The sequence below is a fragment of the Heterocephalus glaber genome, unplaced genomic scaffold (assembly GCF_053883595.1).
Source record: "Heterocephalus glaber isolate CG9 unplaced genomic scaffold, H.glaber_assembly_v1.0 deba00001442, whole genome shotgun sequence".
Classification (NCBI taxonomy): Eukaryota; Metazoa; Chordata; class Mammalia; order Rodentia; family Bathyergidae; genus Heterocephalus; species Heterocephalus glaber.
This window is the reverse complement of record NW_028258296.1, coordinates 44,382,361-44,397,800: the sequence shown is the minus strand read 5'-3', so window position 1 is coordinate 44,397,800 and position 15,440 is coordinate 44,382,361. Positions and strand designations below refer to the sequence as shown.

General features: G+C 50.6%; 1 protein-coding gene across 6 annotated transcripts; it reads left to right on the top strand.

Moving 5' to 3' along the window:
• Positions 1 to 1,344: 1,344 nt before the first annotated feature.
• Eps8l3 (EPS8 signaling adaptor L3) lies at positions 1,345 to 15,028 on the top strand. 6 transcript variants are annotated; one of them, XM_021265618.2, is made up of 19 exons: positions 1,345 to 1,513; positions 4,417 to 4,471; positions 4,643 to 4,707; positions 6,268 to 6,426; positions 6,689 to 6,838; positions 6,918 to 6,973; positions 7,299 to 7,441; positions 7,530 to 7,645; positions 7,899 to 8,022; positions 8,102 to 8,163; positions 8,369 to 8,443; positions 8,778 to 8,926; positions 12,000 to 12,081; positions 12,342 to 12,376; positions 12,856 to 13,048; positions 13,229 to 13,357; positions 13,761 to 13,834; positions 14,326 to 14,458; positions 14,715 to 15,028. In XM_021265618.2, the coding sequence occupies exons 2-19, from the start codon at positions 4,441 to 4,443 to the stop codon at positions 14,724 to 14,726; spliced, it is 1,788 nt and encodes a 595-aa protein (XP_021121277.1). In that variant the 5' UTR covers positions 1,345 to 1,513; positions 4,417 to 4,440; the 3' UTR covers positions 14,727 to 15,028. The 6 variants fall into 6 exon arrangements, with proteins under 6 accessions (XP_021121277.1, XP_021121278.1, XP_087069367.1 ...); XM_021265617.2 differs by having other exon boundaries at positions 1,375 to 1,513; positions 6,268 to 6,450; XM_087213238.1 differs by having other exon boundaries at positions 1,375 to 1,513; positions 6,268 to 6,450; positions 7,506 to 7,645.
• The last annotated feature ends 412 nt before the right edge of the window (positions 15,029 to 15,440 follow it).

Here is a 15,440-nt window from a genome sequence, read left to right as displayed (position 1 = left end):
TTTTATATTTTTCAAAAATGAAAAATAAAGGTGAGAATGAGGTCCTTCTGCAATAAGCATTTCAAATACTTTGGACGTAGTACTTTAAAAAAAGAAAACAAAGGAAGGCCAAGAGGCCCCAGGATCAGGACAGCCAGGGAGGTCAGGAGGCCTTATTCCCATAGGATCATACACAGGTGTTGGTGCAACAGGCACATGACCCTTGGAGCCCAGAATTTGGCTCCACAATGGACTTTCCCAGGGGCCCATACCAGCCCAGGTTGGGAAGGCCCCTCACTAGGCTCCAATCCCTGGACTCCAGGCAACCAGGGCAGTGTTGGCTGAGGGGAGGAGGGGCAGATCTCCTGGACTTGTCCCACAGAAGCCAAAGATGGCAGTGCAGGTTGCAGCCAACAGTCCAGACTCTATGGAGTGCTCCATCACAGACCCAAACCCCAGCAGGGCCTGATCTTCAGTCTCATATGGATCAATTCCTACACTGGTATTTCCCTCCTGTCCCCTCCCCTCCTGCTTTTCTCCTCTAATTTCTGTTTATTCCTAGCCTCCGTCATTGTGCTGTGAGTTCCCAGAAGGCAGAGAGCCTGACCTGCTTAGGTTGCCAAGGGAGGTGTTTAAATAAAACATAGTACAGTGGTAGGTTCTTGAATACTAACAGAAGGAGGCCTCGACTTCCCACCTTTGCTGAAGCCACCCAGGTATCCACTAGGGGTCTGGGAGCAGGACGTGGGATAGAGGAGGAAAGAGATTGGAAGAGCATAGACAGGAATGAGTGGGTAGGAGGGCTCCTTGCTGGATGAAAGGGAAGAGAAGAAAGGAGAGAACGAGGTGAACCCTGCTGAAAGGAAATCTTAGCCTTCCGTGGATGGCTATGATAGTCTTACACCTCTATCTCCCTCTTCTCTGACAGGTCTATGCCCTACTCACATACACCTCCTGGGTACACATGATCACATGCCCATAGGTGCAGCACACATGTACACACAGCACACATGCCAACTCACAGCTCCCCCTATGCCTGGAGTCTGCCTCCAGCTGACCTGTCCCCTCTCTGATCACAGAACCTAGGCTCTCTATACCATGGATGCCCCTTCTTTCTGCTCCCAGCCTCAATGCCTGATAATAACCTGGGACCCCAGAGGTGGTACCCAAAAGGCAGAAGGCTGAGGACAGTCACACCTAAGGTCAGAGGCTAGCAAGGAGGAATCTGGAAAGCAAGGGTCTCTGACAAAGCTCAAGGAATCAGTTAAAACAGGTACTTCCTGTCCAGTTCAGTGTAAGGTGGGTGGTGGCCTGGGAAGCCTCTCCACCTACCAGAGTCCAAAGAGCACAGGTGTGGCTCTCTCTAGAGCCTCATCATCACAGGGCCTGCCTGATCACTCAGGGCCACCTGCTTGCCAGCAGGGCTGTCCCTAAGACAGCAAGCAGAGAAGCTGCTGCCCTTCCACCACCGGCACCTGACCACTGGCTCATACACTAGCCCCCTTGGGGAACCAGCTACCACATTGGCATCCAGGTAAGTGCCTGTCTCTCAGGGAAGATCAGGGCCTGGCCCTGCAGTAGGGGATCCCAGGGTGAGAGGTGGCAACGTGGCGGCTTTCCAGCCCAGGGCCTCTCCAGTGTAACCCCAGGGAGGGGCTTAGGACTCCACTGCTGGTTGGTGGGCTAAGAAGCAGAGCAAGGGGCTCCAGAAGTGGCTTTGGGATAGTTGCCCCAATGTCTGTGATACAGATACCCGTTCCCTGCTTTAAGCTCCTACATTTTGGGGGACAAATGGGGAACAGGGCTGCCACAGCTTCCTACACTCCAAGGGGGTAGGTGGGCCAAAATCAGCCTGGGGTCCAGGTCTTTGGCAACAGCTGTTTCCCCATAGACCCACAGGGATACACAGAGACTACTCCAGTGGCCAGGAATGGAGCGGGGCAGGGCAGGGGCGGGGTGGGGGGGGTCAAAGTGACAAGGCTCCTTTCTCTTCCGTGTCTAGAATCAGGAAGTGAGTGGCACACTAACACTGGGATGGGGGTGAGGTGTAGGAACAGGCTTCCAGGACTCCTCCTTGGAGAGGAAAGGGGTCTTCTCACACAAGGAAACAGGTCCAGCCTCCTACTCTATAAAACCTCCTAACTGTTCACTGGAGATTCATTTCCCCAATCACTGAGTCTTATCAGATCCTCTGTAACTATTTTCATAACAGTTCTAATAAATGGGTGGGGGTACTCTCTTACACTTTACCCAGCATATTCCAGAATTCTATACATCAAGTGCACCATGGAAAGGTATGGAGACCCACCAACCAACACCAGTTCATGACGCATGCATTCCTCATTCAGATAGCTCATACCCCTGACTCATCTGCATGACTAACACCCACTCCACCCAACCCACCCACCACATTTAATTCCATTCCATTTCAACAGACAAATGCTCTAGACCCACTCAATGCCAGCCCACTGCCCAAGGATAGGGGTACATTTATATATAATTAAAACATGGTGTGTGCAAGTAGACAGATCGGGGTTCATTCTCTATTAAATAATCACTGTGGCCTTTTGGCCAGAACCTCCATCTTCCACTAATTTGCCAAAATGACAAACACAAAGGGAAAGAGCAGAGGAACCTGATATATGCTCTCTCGGCCTTTTAGAAAACATGGGGTTGTTTCTTTGGCCACATACATGTGAATCTACAAAAAGGGTGATATTGTAGACATCAAGGGAATGCCACACAAATGTTACCATGGTAAAACTGGAAGAGTCTACAGTGTTACCCAGCATGCTGTTGGCATTGTTGTAAACAAGCAATTTAAAGGCAAGATACTTGCCAAGAGGATTAATGTGCATATTAAACATATAAACACTCAAAGTGTTGAGACAGCTTCCTGAAACCGGTCAAGGGAAATGATCAGAAAAAAGAAGGAAGCCAAAGAGAAAGGTTCCTGGAGTGCCAGCCCACCCTGCCCAGAGACACACGCTCTGTGAGAACCAATGGGAAGGAGCCTGAGCTGTTGGAACCTATTCCCTGTGAATTCATGGCATAAGCTGGGGACGTAGCTCTGCCATTCCATGCCTAATTAGTGGCTGAGTGTTCTAGGTCCCACTTAGAAAAAAAATCAGCCTGTGTTGTAAGGATGGTTTTCTTAATTGAACAGGTGTGTGGTGCCTTTACCTCAGAGAAACAAATATTTGGAGCAGATTCTCATTGTACCTAGTTAATTGTGTCAGGACTTTACTCTTCAGGGTTTTTCTTGATGAAAGATATGAGATATTGTGCAGATATATACCCAAATGGCAAATATTTATGAAATGTTTATATTGGCTGGAAGGTCCTCTAAATCACTATGAGGAAAAGATGTATCAAAATAAATGGAAGACAGTGTATGGCATTCCAGTTAAATAAATTGTTTAAAGCACAGAAAATAAATAATCACTGTGACTTCAGGCATATTGCCCTCTTTGAGTGTCAGAGTCCTAGACATCTAGTAAGTGAGGATAATAACAGTACTCACCTCATGAAATTTGTTTGAAGATTAAAATAATTGAAGATGGTAAAAGCCATAGAATAGTGCTTAGTACAAATGGGAGATGGTAGAGACTGCACAGAGTGTGTGCATGAGGGCCTTAGAAGTGTCTCACAGCACTGGCCATGGAGGCTGCTTCATTGCTGTTGTCAGAGAGGAATGTACAAGGTTCAGTGAGGCATTCAGAGGGCACTATGGGCAGGGTGGTAGCCAAGGAGAGCTTCATCAGGGAGGAGACTCATGAGCTGGATTTCAAAGGTTGAGGGAGAGAGGGTCTCTGGGAAAGAACAGGAAGTCAAGGAAGGCAGAGAGAGGGGAAGGGGCGGGGGGCGGGGGAGAGAATTTTCAGACACTTGGGGAAATGCAGATCACCAACAATCTCTACAGAGCTCCCTCATAGACAGGTGAATACATACCCTCCTCCTGAGAATGTCCCCAGTTTAGGGCTAGCATCAGCTTCCTCCCTGCTTGAAAAATTGAAGTGGGGCTGGAGAAGGCCTGCTCAGGCAGGAAAGGCTGCTGAGCCTTCTTTCTGTCTTCCCTACAGAAGTGGCATAGCTCATTCATCTGACATTTTTCACAGCCAGTCCCAGTAGGATAGGGTAGGATATGGTCACAGATCCAAATAATGGAAGACCCAGGGCCTGCCCTGGGGTCCAGCTGAGCTGTGGTCTTCCAGGCCCTTTCCTTCCTAGCTCAGGGCCTCTAGGCACAACTAAGATGAAGGGCTCTCTGGGGAAGGTCACTGCCTGCAGATGGCTCTGGAAAGGGTCCCTGGAACCAGGGGCTATAAGTCTGTCCCAGAGGCCCCAGGTGGGAACAATAGCAGCTTTCTGCCCCAATGTGCCTGGTGCTTATCTTCCTAGCTCTGATGGCTGTCTCCGGTTCTCTTGGGGTTTTAGGGAACTGTACTCGGCAGCGCCAACATGTCCCGGCCCAGCAGCAAAGCCATTTACTGTAAGCTTGCCCAACCCCTTTTCTCTGCTCACTTAACTACTGGCTGAGCTGAACTCCCTGCCCGCTCCCCAATCCTCTGGCCTCTCCCTCCTCACACTGACCACTCCTGCAATCATCTAAGCTTCATCTCACCCTTCTGGCACTTCCTGTGCCTGGTTTTTTATCCCACAGTGCACCGGAAAGAATATTCCCAGAGGCTGACCTCAGAGCCCACCCTTCTGCAGCACAGGGTGGAGGTGAGTAACCCTGAGGCTCCAGGTGGTTTCTGACTAAAGCTAAGAGTTCCTGTGTGCCCACCGCTCTGCCAAAACACAGATGCCTCAGGCATGGCCCTGCCATGGAAGCCAACAGCCTGACCTGGCCAACTTCGGTGGACTTGGTTCCAAAAAGGCTGAAACCTAACTGAGCACCTGGTACATGTAGCAAGGAGGAGGGATGGTTGAAGGTTGGCAGAGGAGATTCAGGGGAAGTTGAGGTGGTAGATAACTGGTTCCCAGATCTGAAGGAGTAGGAGGATAGGCCAGGAGACACCTAGAATCACTCCACCCAACCCCACTTGTTTCCCCGACCACCACTTGCCACACCCATCTCCACAGAGCTGCTCTTTGCTCAGGACCAAGTGTGACTAAAGGAAGAAAGGTACAAGGGCTGCAACCCTCCAGGAGGCCCTTGTGGGAGAGGAGGTATGTGGGGCCTGGGCTCTCTGGCAGGCTGTTGCTGGAATGCAGTCTCTGGCCCCACCCAGGAGGAGGATGACACTTCCAGATTACCTACAAGATTACCTTCCAGTTACCTGAAGGGCTGTCAACACCACACTGAAAGCAAAGCACAGGCTACAAGAGTGTGGCCAGAAGAGCACACGTCACTGAGGATGTGGTAGGGGCCACAGCACAGGGTGCAGGGTAGAAACTACCCTCACCCTGGCAGTTTCAGGTGTTAGGGCTATAGTGGAGACAAAGCAAGGAGTGACACTGGCCAGAAGACCTGAAAACCCCACAAGTCAGTGGAGACTGGGCTCCTCAGCCAGCTGGGGAGAGCCCAGGAGTATTTGGCTTCTTTTTGAAGTTGGATCCATGAGCTGGCTTCACTGAAGCCCAGCAGGCAAAAGAAACACCTTCAGGATAACAAGGGTGCCAGGATCCCCTGAGCTGCTGGCAGTGTGAAAGTGGGGAGAGGAGCTGGCCCAGGCCACGATGGAGGATCAAATGGCAGAATGCAGACTGCATCTCCCTGGAGCAGGAAACCAAAATGGAAAGAGGGCAGTTCATGTGGCTGGGAGAAAGGAGGATTCCTAGAGAATGGTAGGTAAGGCCAAAAACTCACCAAAGGACTTGAGTTGAGACAGTTCACTGTGATCTCCAAGCAAGAATTAGAAGGTGGGATTGATCTTCTGGAGAGACCCAAGACAGTGGATTGCCAGAGGTGACTCCTAGGTGTGAAGAGCTGTATGAGAAAGGCAGGGAGACAGGAATACTGGGTCAGTGAGGAGGAAGAGCAGGCAGAGGGGGTCAGCTTCCAAATGCAGCAAAGGAAGCCAGGGACAGATCTGAGTGTCCCCTTCCCCCTTAGGAGTTCAGACACCCCCTTAGGAGAGGCAGGTCTGGAGACCCCTTCCCTAGCCCAACTGCTTCTACACTGGCCCTCATGCTGCCCTTGAAGGGTGCTCCACTGGGAGTCTGGGACATCCCCATAAGAGGACCAAGGACATGCGTTCCTTCTCTACTATCTTTCCCCTTGGCTTCCCATACTTGGCACTCCTCCAAACCTTCTACCTCTCTGGCCTCTTCCCCATTTAGCACCTGATGACATGTAAGCTGGGGACACAGAGAATCCAAGAGCCCAAGGATGTCCTGCAGAAGCTGCAGGAGATGGATGCACAGGGCCGGGTGTGGAGCCAAGACCTGATCCTGCAGGTCAAAGATGGATGGCTCCAGCTGCTGGACATTGAGACCAAGGTCAGCCCTCCAGGAAATCCAGCGGTGGGTCCTACGAAACCCAGGCTCCTCTACTCCACTCCTCCATGGCCAAAACAGCAGCCACTCCTTCCCATATCCAACACACACCAGGCCTAGGAAAAAACAGAGGATAAGGGATGGAGACAGAGGCACAAGAGTAGATGGCACCCCAGCCCAGGCCACAGGGGTAACCACATCAAGAGCTCCCAGAAGCCAACCTGGCTCTCAGTGGCCTCACAGTTAAACTTTCTGCTTGACCCAGGAGGAGCTGGACTCTTACCGCCTGGATAACATCAAGGCCATAGATGTGGCTCTCAACACCTGCTCCTACAACTCTGTCTTGTCCATCACTGTCCAGGAGTCTGGCCTGCCAGGCACCAGCACTCTGCTCTTCCAGTGCCAGGAAGTGGGGGTGAGTGCCCAGGAGTTGGGTTTGATGACCACCCCCCCAAACACACACACACAACCTGCCTGACTGCTGCTTCCTCCAGGCACAGCGGCTCAGGACCAGTCTGCATAAGGCCCTGGAGGAGGAGTTGGAGCAAAGGTAGGCAGCCTTTGCCCAGATACATGTGAAGCCTCATAGCACAGGTCTCAGGGAGTCAGACCCTAGCCCTGTACCTTGGGGAACCTAGGAGCTTCCAGCACAGTCAATCAGGCCTAGAACTGAGGAAAAACCGGGGCAGAGATTGGGCATAGGGAAAGGACTGGTCCCACAAGGCACTGAAGACTATCCCTGGAGACTGGAAGATGAGGCAGAGCAGAGTCTGAGAGATCCAGATGTAGAGCAGGGAGCAGGGGTGGGGTTTCCAGGAAGAGGTTTCTGTGTCCCGAGAACCTCTTCCAAGACACACCCTTTACCCTGTCCTTAGGAGACCTCAGTTTGGGAGCCTTTACTCAGGCCAGGAGAAATGGAAGGGACCCCCTCTGGAAAGGCCACTCCCTGTGGAGAAGGCACCCCCTTCAGAATGGGAGTCCCCTCCAGAACAGCCCCACCGAATGACCCCAGAGCACAGTAAGTTTGGGATTTGTGGGGAGGAGGAGAAGAAAGTTTAGATCAAAAGTCGAAGCAGCTCTAGGCCCATGGTGCCTTTATATTGCAGGCATCCCACCATCCCCGAAGCCTCTGCCACACTACCCTAGTGCCCGAGAACCAAGTGCCTTCGCTCTGTCTCCTCCAAGGCAGTCACCATCCCCTGAGCACCCAGGAAGGGATGAGGTAACTACAGAGGGTCTTAGGCTTGCTGAGGCTCTCTGAACCTGGAGTAAAGGAAGACAGGAACGATCTCATTCCTCCAAGAAGACTAGAGCCCCAGGGTGGCCAGGGAAAGCTTGGGCTGAGGAGGGACAGGCGAGCTCGGTCAGTCCCAAGGCTGGGTCTGAGATGGGGGTCTGTGGTAGCTAGAGGGCAGAGGCGGGTTCGGTCAGGAGTTCCAGGGTGGCCACTCAAGGCCATGGGTTTTGGGGCCCAGGAGGTGCTGAACCATGCTCTAAGGGACATCGAGCTGTTCACAGGAAGGCTGAAGGAGGCTCAGGGAAAGGCCAGCCATAAGAAGAAGAAGAAACTTGGAAAGCACAAGAACAAAACTCAAGAGGGTGAGTGCTAAAAGCCACGGGAGAAGAGTGAGCTGTCTTGGGATGATCTGTGACCCTGCCTTCACCCCTTCTCCCACAGGGATAACAAGGGAACAGTACATCGACTGCTTTCAGAAGATCAAGTACAGCCTCAACCTTCTGGTCCGTGTCCCCCTGCAAGTCCCTAGCCTTCTTCCCCAACAGCCCTCTGCTCTCCCATCATCCCGAGGCCTTCCCTTATCTAGCTTCTCCTCCTCCTGGAGGGCCAGGTTCCCCACCAAGGCACAAAACAATTATGGGGTGCTGGGGTCCTGGTGAAGATGTCATAGGGTAAAAGGTGGTGACAGACATTGCCCTATGTCCTCAGGGGAAGCTGGCCATCAGGCTTCAGGAGACAAGTGCCCCTGAGTTTGTGCATATTCTTTTCCCAACGTTGAACTTCGTGAGTAAGGGATGGACAGGGTGTGGAAGAGGGGCAGGCAGAGATCAAGAAAGAGCAAGGGAAGGACCAGAGGCTGGGGAAGGGGGCAGGGGGAAGAGGGAAGCTGTGAGGTCTGCCTCTTGCTCAACCCATCACACCTTCCCACTTGACCTGTAAGACACCAACCCTGTGGTGCACAGTACCCCCTAACAGACTCGCTGGGCTGAGGTCAGAGCCAAGGACTCCACTGCCCTAGGGGAGACAAGCTGGTAGCCTTGTAGCAGGGCTGGGGACTCCGGATCCCTTCCTACTCTATCTGGCCCAGGCTTCCTAATGCCTTCCATCCCTCCCTCAGATCCTAAGCCAGTGCCCTGAGGATGGTCTTGCAGCTCAAGTCGTCTCACCCCTCCTCACCCCCAAAGCCATCAACCTGCTGCAGTCCTGTCTAAGCCCATCTGAGAGTAACCTCTGGAAGGAGCTGGGCATAGCCTGGACCACCAGCCTGTAAGTGAAAACAAGGCCTGAACTGAAGCAGGGGTGAGGGCCGTGGGGGCCAGAGCAAGACATGAGGGGGATCCAGGCATCATGGTAAAACCGATCAGAAATATTTCAAAACAATGTGGGGGACTCTACTCAACTTTTCATTTGTGATCAGTTTAAAACAAAACAAAATAAAAACACATCAATTCTATCCACAACTGAAGGAAGGAATTATCTTTTAAAAAAAGAATAGTTCTTCCCAAGAAAGGAGAGAAGTGAAACTTCTGCTAAAATATTTTCTCATTTTTGCAAGGGTAAAGTGAAAACTTTATTTCAATCCAGCAGAGATTTTAAGATTTACTGACTTAAGAGATTCTGCAAATATAACATCAAAGCCATGGCAGCCAGCTGACTAGGTGTTAGAGAGACCCCAAAACCCAGAGCTGGTGTAACTGGGATGGGCCACTGCCCAGGAAGCTAAACTGGTAAGAGCCACAGGAAGTGGGGATGAGACTGGCTTGGATTCACCGGCCATGGGGTCAGCAGAATCATCACAGAGGCCAGGCATCCAGGCGGCCAGGCCTCTGGATGAGAGGACTGCCTAGCTGTGTGGTAGGACAATGAGGATGGAAGTGACAGCTGGGGCCACACTGTGAGCGACTGGAACTCCAGTGGCCACCCCAGAACTTGCTTAAGCAAATATGTTTGTCCTTTCCATGAGGGGAAAGAGCAGGGCCTTTGGAAACTGCTACATAGAGGTGGCAAATGGAAAAAGGGTCAATAAGGCAAAAGGTACCTGGCATGATAGTGCATGCCTATAATCTCAGCACTCTGAGAAGCTGAGGCAGGAGGACTGCAAGTTTGAGCTCAGTCTAGGCAATTTAGTGACTCAGTGAGACCCTATTAAAAAAAAAAAAGGAAAGGGTTAAAGGATGAAAAGCAAAAGAGCAGAGGGTTTTAGAAAGACAGAGTCAACAGAGAAATAAGCCAGCTTTTCTAGCCAGCCTTTTGCCTAATGATCAGTTCTTTTCAATTCAGTCCATTTAAAGGAGTTTTTTTCTACTTGTTTAAAGACATGAATTAGTTCAATACAATCCATTTTTATTGTGGTAGAATATACACAAAATTTACTATTTTAGTCACTTTGAGCATATAATTCGGTAGTGTGAAGTTCATTAACAATATTGTATAACCAACATCAGTCTCTATTTCCAGAACTTTTTCATCACCCCAAACAAAAACTCCGAACCCATTAAACAATGATGCTCATCCCCCCTCTCCCCAGCCCCTGGATACCACTTTTCTACTCTCTGTCCCTATAAATTTGGCTATTTAGATAGCCAAAGATATGAAGTATCTAGATACTTCATGTAAGATATATAGATATGAAGATACCATATAAGATGTCTAGATACTTCATTTAAGTGGAATCAGACTTTGTTTTTCCTTTTCTGACTTATGGCACCAAGTTCATCTATGTTGTAGCATGTGTCAGAATTTCCTTCCTCGTTGTGGCTGAATAACATTCCATTGTATGTTTATCCCTTCATTCGTCAAAGGACTCTTGAATTGTTTATATCCCAAATAACTTATTTGTAATATGCTGTCTTGATTTAACAACTAAATGAAATAATTGATCGATCCTAGAGTGGACCACCCAGAACACTGTGTTAGCCAGTCTCCAGCCCACTGGCTCCCAAAGTTCTGGTGGGTAGTTCTCACCTTGCCTGTGTGGGCAGCCTTGGCATCTGCCTTCCACTGGCAAGGGAGGGAAACAGAGGCTCTGCAGTGGACTCAAACAAAAAGGCCTCGAATACTTTTACTCAGCCACTTTAACACTGAGTAACCATGTTGAACATATCATTTTGTGTTCCAAAATTCAGCCTTCCTTCAAGAGTTTGAGACCTTAGGAAAATATATATATGAGACAGGATAGCATCTCATTAAGTTGCTATGTTGCGCAGGCTGGACCCTAACTTGCAATCCTGACCCAAAGTTATAAGTAACATTAAATGCCATGGTACTGGAGAAGGACAGAGATTACGCAAGGCCACCAGACTCGACAATCAGGAGATTATCGTGGACTTGTTTAATAAAATAATGGCAGGGGTAGAAATCAGGCTGCAGGAATAATGACAGAAGCAAAGGCAAGAAAGTGTAGGCAGGGCAGGTAAACACATTCACAGGACATTTGGTAAGGAGAAGGCCATAGGGCGACAGATTAAAAGGAATCATAACTGAGTCAAGGGAAGATCTGAGCATGTTTCTAAGGCAAAAAGAAGGCATTTATGAAGAAGGTTCAGAAGAAGGAATATTTTCTCCATTCCCTCTGAATAAACATTTATTGCTGCCACCTATGTACCTGCCACAGTACTAGGGAGACAGTCCTCCAGGAGTTCAGTAAGAGTAAGAAAGATGGACAGATAGGAAACATGTGCAATAAAGCCTGGGAGAAGCAATAATCCAATGATTTACCAAGTTCAAAGGAAGACTGACCTCTGCACGAGTGAGTCAGGGAGCAGGAGTTCCTCGAGGAGGTGGGTGGAGTCCTGGCTAGCAGGCAGAACTATCCAGGCACTGCAAGCCTGTAGGCCACAAGTGGCAGAGCCCTTCCCAGGCCCTGCTGGTGAGCAAGGAGGAGGCTGAGAGGCAAGCACTACCCCCATTCTAGTGCCAACCAGAGCACCCTGCCGTGATGTGTCTCATATGGGACTGTCCCATACACTGTAGCTAGAAAGAAAGAGATCAGATGCTGGGACACTGTCAACAAGTTGGAAAGAAATACTGCATCAGACCCCAAGGGGTCTTCTAGCCCTAACACTTTGGGTTCCACCCCCAGAGTTAGTTAATTCTAACCTCCCAATCCAGATGATGAAGTGTCAACTGTGTTCCTTCCCAGGGAGATGATGTATCTGCACTCTGTGGACAGAGGTGAAGCTGGCTCTCAGACGCCTGCACTATGGGGTTTCTTCACGCTAAACTGCTCCCATGTGGGTGTTCTGCAGCCTTTCATTTGTGTATATGGACCAGGTTCCCATTAGCTAGAAGATTCCCCAAGGCACAGAGTGATATCGACTCAGCCTTGTTCTCCCCTCAGGGTCGACTGGACAGGCAATGAGCCCCCGCCCTACCAACCCACATTCTCTGACGGTTGGCAGCCTACAGAGCCCTCTTCCCAGGTAAGAGACACTTGGAACAGAGCCCCACCCAAAGCCCTGGTCTCTGATTAGTTTCTGCCTTCCCAGTCCAAACCATTATTATATGACAACTAAGTGGTGGGTGAGCGAGTGGTTGTGAATACCTGTGTCCATTGCTTTGGAAGTAATAGGAAAGGGACAGGGGGCAGCTGTGGGAGGAGGGATGTGATCTGATAGCCTATTCCCTATCACCAGGCTGAGTGCCTCTAGTTCTCACTCCCTCTCTGTTGTGTTCCTTACAGGCACCCATAGAATACGAGGACTCTGTTTCCCTCCGGTATGCCCTGAGCCTAGCAAAGACTGTGCAGTCATGGGGAGGGACAGAGGGGGCCTAGCCTTTGGACCTCTGGATCTCTACATCTCAGAACTTCTGGGATCTCTTTTAGCCAGATACAGACATGTGCAAACACACCCCTCCCCTACTCTGTGTGATCAGTTTTGTACCCTCCTAGGGTCCAATCCCTTCTTCTCATGGTACTGTCCACACATCCCTCTGATTTCCCAGAGCTCAGATAGAAAATATTCAAAGCAGAGCTCAGACATAGAAAATTCCACTGCTGGAAAAGTCCTCAGAGGCCTCCTATCTGCAGAAACCTCCACCTCAAACCCCACCTAACACTGCTCCCCCCACCCAATAAGGGAACCAAAAAGTCACCACTAGATGGCAGTCAGGGGACATCTGGGGCTCCTGAGGCTGGGGCTGGGCTGTTTCTGAGACACATTCTCCAGCCTTTCTGTCTCTGTTTCTCTCAACAGACGTTCTAGATTAAACAGCACCCCACGCTTTGCTGAGGACGAAATATATAACCATGGCCTTCAACCTGAGGACCCCAACCTCTGGTCCTCCAGCCCCAAACCAGTCAAGCCAACTCTGAAAATGCAAGTCCTATATGAGTTTGAAGCAAGGAACCCACAGGAACTGACTGTGGTCCAGGGAGAGGTGCTGGAGGTGAGGTCTGGCCTTGAGGCTAGAAAAGGAGGCAATGGTGGGTAGGAGCTGCCTGGAGTGGGGAGTATGAACATGCCAGGAGGTAGTCAAGAGAGGAAGAAGGAAAATAAGAGAAGCTGGGGTCGGGGGGGAGGCTGGTTAGACAGAGGCTGGGGTGACTGACATGGTGACTCTTGGCAGGTTCTGGACCAGAGCAAGCGGTGGTGGCTGGTGAAGAATGAGGCAGGGCAGAGCGGCTACATTCCCAGCAACATCCTGGAGCCCCTTCAGTTGGGGGCCCCTGGAAGCCAGGGCCAGTCGTTCCATCGGGTACTACACAGCCTGTGTTGTCCGGAAGCCATAAGTCCTAGATCAGAGATGGGGGCGGGGAGGATTTAATGACAAGTGGAGGAGACAGTCTTGGCTTGATTTAATCCTTTTTTTTTTTTTTTTGGTACCAGGGATCAAACTCAGAACCTTGCGCTTGCGAGGCAGGTGGCAGAACCACTGAGCTAAATCCCCGGCCTTAATCCTAATATTGTATGCTTACTGGGTGCCAAGTTTGTCTTAGGCCCAGGGCAGAGAACAAGACAAGGTCACTGCTAGACCAGAGAATCATGGGGTAGGATAAGTGATTTGAGGGGTCCTCAGAGAAAGGACCTGAATATTGGGAGCTGTGTGCACCTGTGAGATGAGATGGCCTCTGATCCCCACCCCATGTCCCCCATTCTAGGCACCAATGCTTCGACTTAGCTCAAGGCCTGAGGAGGTCACAGCCTGGCTGCAGGCAGAGAACTTCTCCACTGTGTGAGTGCCCATCCCCATGGGGTGTTGAGGGAGAGCCTTGCAAAGGACTCAGATGATAGTCATCAAAACCCAGAGATCCAGAATGTGTAACCCAGCCTCCAATGGCCATGACAACTCCATCGCAGACTGTCTCTGCTGATTGAAAGGACAGAAAGGGAGGGGTGCTTAAATCTAGATTGGGTCATAAGTTGGGGAGCCCCTGCATTGTGAAGGCAGCAGGATCAGGGTAGTAAACTTGGGAAAAATCTTGGCTGCTATTTCAGTGACCCCTCCCTACCACAACATTCTCTTCCAGAGCACTTCTTCCAAACCTGGAGTCATGAAATTGGTTGAAACCAAACCAATTAGCTTATTCCTGCCCTTTCAGATACCCTATTCCATGAACACTCCTGTAACCCCAACCTCCAAACCCCCAAAGCCCCCTCTCTACACAAATACTGAAGCACATTTTCCCACTCACCACGGGTGATTTCTGCTATTTTTGTTCAAAGCACGGTGAAGACCCTTGGGTCCATGGTGGGAAGCCAGCTTCTTCGCATGAGACCTGGGGAGCTGCAGATGCTGTGTCCCCAGGAGGCCCCACGGATTGTGGCCCGGTTGGAGGCTGTCAGAAGGACGCTAGGGGTAAGAACATCCTGGGGTCTTGACTCCCACTGGGAGGGTCTGGTCCTACCTGAGTGGGAGTATGAGTGCTAGGTGGCAATCCATCAGGCCCAGCCCTGTGTGGAACTGAGTGCAGCAGGTACTGGGCACAGGATACTCCTCCAGGGTTTGTCTCCTTGCATTCAGGTGTGCCTTGAGACCCCAAGCTTACTGGTGCCATGAGGTCTGGGATTCCCTCCACTGGCACCAGGCCTTCTTAATTCTTTTCCTCCATCAGATAAGCCCTTAGATACTTGCTCAGAAACCTCCAAGACCAAGGACCTCGCCTTACAAGAAGGAGTGCTTGATATACTTTAGAATCCTGAGAACTCCTCCTCCAACTCCCCAGTTTGCAGCAAACCACACAGCCCAGCTCACTCAGCAAGAGGAGGAGCAGGTCCAGGTGCTGCAGCAAATAGTACCTTTCCTGCTATGTTGGGAACACTTCCCAATTACTACCTATTTATTTTCCCTCTTTCCTAACCCTATGTCTAGGCTTGTCAGGAGTCTACTCAGTCCCTCTCCTTCCCAATAAAAGTATCTTCAAGCCTGTCATGTGCCTCCCTTGTAGCTTCTTCTGGGCTTGATGGCAGAGGGGCCCAAAGGCAGAGGGCAGGGAAGGCCTGGGACATGAAACAGCTGGGCATGAAACAGAAGCAATGCTACATCTACCAGCAGGCCGGATTTTCTGAATGGGAGAGGGAATTCACACTGCGACCTAGAGCTGGGAATCAGCATTTGAGAACTGTGATCCAAGCTCTCCTTATTATATAAACTCCAAAACAGGGCTCTGTTCAGCATCTCTAAGCTTCCATGTCCACGTCTCCTGGTACAGTCCAACCACTCAGCCCAGCTGAGGACATAGCGCTTCACAGCAGCAGAGTGCTGCGCTGACAGCTGTACATTGTGGCCATCATGCTGGCTGATGATCAGAGGAGCACTAATAACCAAGTCAGGTGCTCCA